Source organism: Lynx rufus, unplaced genomic scaffold (genome assembly GCF_022079265.1).
Source record: "Lynx rufus isolate CCGP_SWC_20201006 ecotype Redwood Valley unplaced genomic scaffold, mLynRuf1.p SCAF_27, whole genome shotgun sequence".
NCBI lineage: Eukaryota > Metazoa > Chordata > Mammalia > Carnivora > Felidae > Lynx > Lynx rufus.
The window spans coordinates 5,245,375-5,251,101 of record NW_025814842.1 but is presented as its reverse complement, the minus strand read 5'-3'; the positions used below and the strand labels follow the sequence as shown (position 1 = coordinate 5,251,101).

The 5,727-nt window shown below is 47.5% G+C and overlaps 1 protein-coding gene across 1 annotated transcript; it reads left to right on the top strand.

Annotated features, from left to right (window-relative positions):
• The first annotated feature begins 629 nt into the window (after positions 1 to 629).
• Positions 630 to 3,981, top strand: OCM2 (oncomodulin 2). Its single transcript, XM_047089072.1, has 4 exons — positions 630 to 690; positions 1,370 to 1,502; positions 1,947 to 2,056; positions 3,956 to 3,981. Exons 1-4 carry the CDS (start codon positions 630 to 632, stop codon positions 3,979 to 3,981), a joined length of 330 nt encoding a protein of 109 aa, XP_046945028.1.
• The last annotated feature ends 1,746 nt before the right edge of the window (positions 3,982 to 5,727 follow it).

Here is a 5,727-nt window from a genome sequence, read left to right as displayed (position 1 = left end):
TAAGTAGCTGGTGGACCTTCGAGACCCCAGACTTTTCTTTCCTAATGCGTTCCTATTAGGCTGGTGCAGGCTGTGCTCAGATGTCTCTTTCCCCGTGGGCTTGACTCCTGGAAGGATTTTGACCTCTGGCAGTTGGCTTTTTCGTGACTCTGATTCGCATCCTTCGGGATAGATAGCATCTTTTCCACCAAAGGTCTCCAAGGAGGCCAAGCTGTGAGAGGAATTGGTAGCCCTGTATTTTCAGGCTGGTCTAGGAAACTGCCACTGCCTTTGTAACGTGATTTATTTCTGAGCGTTTTGTAGACGGCTACATGAATGGTTGATTGCGCAAACACAGTTTTTACAAGAAAACGGGATCGAGTCATGCTTTAAGTTGTATTTTTTAAAATTTTGTCTTTGAAGAACATTCAGGAGAAGGCACGGAGACAAAGGGGGCTGGGATCCTTCCCGCTTATGGTTTTTATGGGGGTGTTCTGTCCCATCACTTAATACAACGGCACGCTTATCACATTTTAAACCTTCCCCACAAAGACAGTTTCAGGGGCCTGGGAAGGGGTCGTGCTCCTGGACGTGCGTGTTCCCGCTTGCCATTTACCACATCTCATGTGTTCTGTGTGAACAGGTGGAAAATGAGCATCACAGACGTCCTGAGTGCTGACGACATTGCCGCAGCCCTGCAGGAGTGCCAAGGTAAAAGGAGAGTGAGGCAGGGGTGCGTATTTCCCACGTAGTCACACCTCCAGCAGAACCACGGAAATTAAAAATGTGAACATTTGAAAATTCGTGGGATCAGAGAATAAAACGGTCCTCAACCAAAGAACTAAAATTATAGAGATACGACAGCTGAGCATATGGTTACATTTCCGTAAGGCCAAAGGAATGTACTAAAAGTGAAAAAAAAAAAAAAAGAAGCCTGTGGATGCCTGTTGGAACCCAGTGACTGCGTTTCACCCCACCAGTTAGACCAGTGACTCTTGGCCACACAGCCTGTAGAAAGGGAGGGGGGGGGCGGCCCAGAGGAGAGGGACAAGAGATGGGTAAAAGCAAGTGGACAGGTAAGGTGGGGAGGGACACAGGAGATGCCATCACCAAGCTGCCCAGTCTTGGCTGCCTCGAAATCTTGCACCAGTCATAGCCCCCTCTTTGTCTTTGTTTTTTTTTTTTTATCTATTTGTTTGTTCCAAGTCTTTATTTAAATTCTAGTCAGTTAACATAGGCTTTGTCTTTTGGTAAAAGTGGAGAGCAGAGCATCCTTGTAGCTCAATGATGGCCCGAGAAGGGTTTTTGATGACCTATGTTTTCAGCACCTTGGCCCCGATACAGAAGGTGATCCGGTGAGCCTGAGAATAACCCTCTCTCTGTTCTTCAGACCCAGATACTTTTGAACCCCAAAAATTCTTCCAGACATCGGGCCTCTCCAAGATGTCGGCCAGTCAGGTGAAGGATGTTTTTCGGTTCATAGACAATGACCAGAGTGGGTATCTGGATGAAGAAGAGCTTAAGTAAGCTTTGTCCTAAAGAGAGAGAGAGAGAGTGGTGTGTGTGTGTGTGTGTGTGTGTGTGTGTGTGTGTGTGTGCAGGGGAGGGGCAGAGAAAGAGGGAGGGAGAGAGAGCCCCAAGCGAGCTCCATACTGTCAACACACAACCCAACAAGGGGCTCGAACTCATGAACCCATGAGACTGTGACCTGAGCCGAAATCAAGAGTCAGATGCTTAACCGACTGAGCCCCCCAGGCGCCCCTGGAAAGAAGAAGAAGAAGAAAGAAAGACTTTTAAAAACAAAATGCCCACTGTTCGTTTCTACAAGGAAGGCGAGTTTGGCTTGCAAAGACCTTTGAATATCGCAGTTGCTGGGAACGGATGATTGGCTTCAAGAGGAAAAGAGAGGGTTAGCACAGACGTGTGTGGTCTTTCAGAAAAGTTCCATAATCTTTATTGCCCTGCAGGTTTTTCCTCCAGAAGTTTGAGAGCAGCGCTAGAGAGCTGACAGAGTCAGAAACCAAGTCCTTGATGGCGGCTGCGGATAATGACGGTGACGGGAAAATCGGGGCTGATGGTACGTTCACACCTGTACACGGCACAAAAGAACTTAGCTCCTGAAGCAACCCGGGGGATTGGGCCATGAGATCGGGCAGATGTGGTTAGTTAAAATCTCTCTTTCTTAACCTTGCTGCACTTCAGTCTTGTCATCTGTAAAATGGGCCTAATGCGAGGATACAAATGATATATGTAGAGACTAGCGTGATGCCTGGGGATGTATCGTAGAAGCTGGTCCTGTGAGTCACTCACTGTCTATGACCCAAAAAATAGCCTTCACTTGACCAGGGGACTAGCTATTGCCTGGCTAATGATTTGCAAGATGCCCAATGCAAATTGGAAATAATTTAAGGAATTGCCACTGCTGGGATTTGAGCCCCTCTGAATAAGGGAAGGATTGACATTCTCAAGTGTGTCTCATGTCAAAATGTCTATTTTTTTAATGTTTATTTAGTTTTAATGTTGTTATTATTAAGAGACAGAGAAAGAGCATGAGCATGGGAGGGGCAGAGGGGGAGACACAGAATCCAAAACAGGCTCCAGGCTCCGAGCCGTCAGCACAGAGCCTGACGCGGGGCTCGGACTCACAAACCCCGAGATCATGACCTGAGCTTACGTCGGACGCTTAACCGACTGAGCCACCCAGGCGCCCCCAAAATGTCTATTGACTTGCACAGGAAAGCCTCTTAGCTTTCAAGGGGTTAAACAAACACATTTTCTTGGACAGTAGCCCAAGCGGACAATATTAGAGAATAGATCAAACGTCATGTACGGGGTCTTCTGTGTGCAGAGCCCTATATTCAGAGTTTAGTATAACTACATGGCTGGAGGATTATTTTAATCCGATTCAGTCATGTTGCTTACACGCTTCTTAGCTACACTGTGCATGCCAACTCGGGAGAATTTATGCCTGGTCTTTATGGTGGTACTAATTGGAAATTAAAAACTGCCACTTTGGATTCTCATTTTAAAAACCTGTCCAAATGATACCACTATAACTTACTATGCAGGAGTTAATGTAGCTTCTATAGATAGTTCAGAACAAGAGTTTAGGTAAAAGAAGGTGGATTTATTTAAATCTAACCACGGAAAAATTCCAAATAGGCGAAGCGTACCAAGAACTATAAAGCAAATCTCCGGTTTTTGACTCCAACCAGTAGCAGCGACTCATCATTATTGTTACCATCATCATTGTCGTCTTTCTTTTAGTAACCTAAGCTCTTGAGGGTAAGGTTAGGGTTCAACAGAGAAAAGGGAGAAAAGGGAGTTCAAAGGCCCACTCTGTGAATTGTTTCCTATGTCTGCAGAAAGGAGGAAGAAAAGGAAGAAAACCCTCCTTCTCTATCTTAAAGTAGCCAGACAGAAAGTTGAGCGGCCCCAGATTGTGACAGGCCATTATACCAAATCCATGCATCGTCAGAGAGAAATGGCTGGGCTGACAAACTCTTTTTTTTTTTTTTTCAAGTTCACTTATTTATTTTGAGAGAGACAAAGCCAGCACAAGCAGGGGAGGGGCAGAGAGAGAGGGAGAATCTCAAGCAGGCTCCACACTGTCAGCTCAGAGCAGGATGTGGGACTCGAACCCGTGAAACCGTGAGATCATGACCTGAGCCAAAATCAAGAGTCGGATGTTTAATCGGCTGAGCCACCCAGGTGCCCCTGGGCTGACAAGTTCTCATACAAGGGGCTCTGCTGCAGAGCTAAAGATGTTTGTTAGATTATGCAGGAAGATGGGACGCTCTAGACCTCCTGCACCTGCAGTCAGTGACACGTTTTTCCCCCTCCTTTTGTGCCCTTGAGTGGGGTGCCAAGCCCACCATCTGACAACCTCCTCTTCTGAGCTCTCACTGGCCACACGGCCTGTCTGTAAAATACCAAGCCATCTCCACTGATGTTTTCTCACCCTCTTCTGTTCTAGAATTCCAGGAAATGGTGCATTCTTAAAAGCCGAAGGCTGTGGAGATAGAGACAATCAGCCAGAAGGCCTCCAAAGCCCCTAGAAATGGGAAACCCACTACCTGCCCCTAATTTATGTATTCATTCCCCCGGATGTGCTTCTCCAATTTGCCCCCTGTTTTAGCGAGGTAACAAGGCAGTCACTCGTGAATTTTCGGTGGTCAGTACGCCCTGATGACTCCTGTAAGGCCCTTGGCAGACGATGCCTTTAAAATTCACCCAATAAAGATACGTTTCTCATCATCTGCTGATGTGTGGGTGTGTGTGTGTGTGGTGGGTTTTTTTGTTTGTTTTTTTTTGTTTTGGTTTGTTTTATTTTTTTGTTTTTTCTCAGCAAGGTAGGGGGATGAAAACAATCTGGGGACCGAGGCTTTTAGAAAGATTTCTGGTCCCATCAAGCCCTCAGCAAGTCACAATGGAGTGTACCAGCCATCAGAGAAAACAGGTTGGGTGGCGGGGGTGGGGGGAGTCACAAATGGCACTGTCAGGGCAGGATTTGGGTCAGGGAGTTATCAGAGTCTGAAATTAATATGAAGAGACTTATAAAGAGCGTAAAATCACTCTTGCTTATGTGTTTTCTGCTGCTGGGTGTTAGATCACCATAAGACAGCCTTAAAAGCAAATGGGACAGGACAGAAAACCATTGTGCGACTGCAGTGGCCCCAAAGCCAAGGAGACTTGCTGAGCCGGTGGGCACAAGCAGACCCGTTTTCAAGCCTGCCTTTGTCTGTTTGTTTGTTCTTAGAAAAGCAAGGTATCTGAGACTCGCCCGCTCTGACCCAGCCCCCTGCCACCTGCTCCTTGTCTTTCGCAGTCACTACTTTCCTGGCTGACCCTGGGAGCTGAGGACTTCAAGACGGGGGAGCTGAGGCGTTTTCCTGGGAGCCTGCTGAAAGGCTCCCACTTTTCACTGCACCCCCCAAGCTCATAAGGCCCCGGGCTCTCCTGGATTGCTTCCATCACACCATGTAGCTTAGCGAGTTTTTTTTTTTTTTTTTTTTAATTTATTTTTGGGACAGAGAGAGACAGAGCATGAACAGGGGAGGGGCAGAGAGAGAGGGAGACACAGAATCGGAAACAGGCTCCAGGCTCCGAGCCATCAGCCCAGAGCCTGACGCGGGGCTGGAACTCACGGACCGCGAGATCGTGACCTGGCTGAAGTCGGACGCTTAACCGACTTTGCCACCCAGGCGCCCCGCTTAGCGAGTTTTGAATCCTTTTTTTCAAGGGCCGCGTTAGGGCAGCTTTTCAAAGTGTGAGGTGTATGCGAGGGGGCCTCTAGGTGACTTGAGGGGGCCAGGGATCAACATTTGTATTTTCATAACTACGTATTTATTTGCATATGCATTCGGAAAAAAATTCAACCGGCACAAGCACGTGATTTCTATAGCGCTGCGTTAGACTGAGGCTAAAGGGAACATCAGAGATTTCAAAGTGCATCAATTGGAAGAACAATCAAGGAATATTAGAGGTGGTATCTTGAGGGACAAAGCCCTTAAATGGCACTCCTGTTCCCTCTTCACGCCCCAGCCTTCCGGGCAGGAATCTGGCGGGTGAGGCTCTCCCCACCTCAGCTTCCCCTCCGTGTGTGCAAATGTCGCCCAGGTGCATCGGGGAATCGCTCAAAAGAGAGACATCAAGAGGGCCTTTTCGACCAATACTGATAAACCTCGGAGCTTTGATTCTTCAAACGATCCACATGGTGCCTTCTTCTCCATGCGACACCTTCTTTTA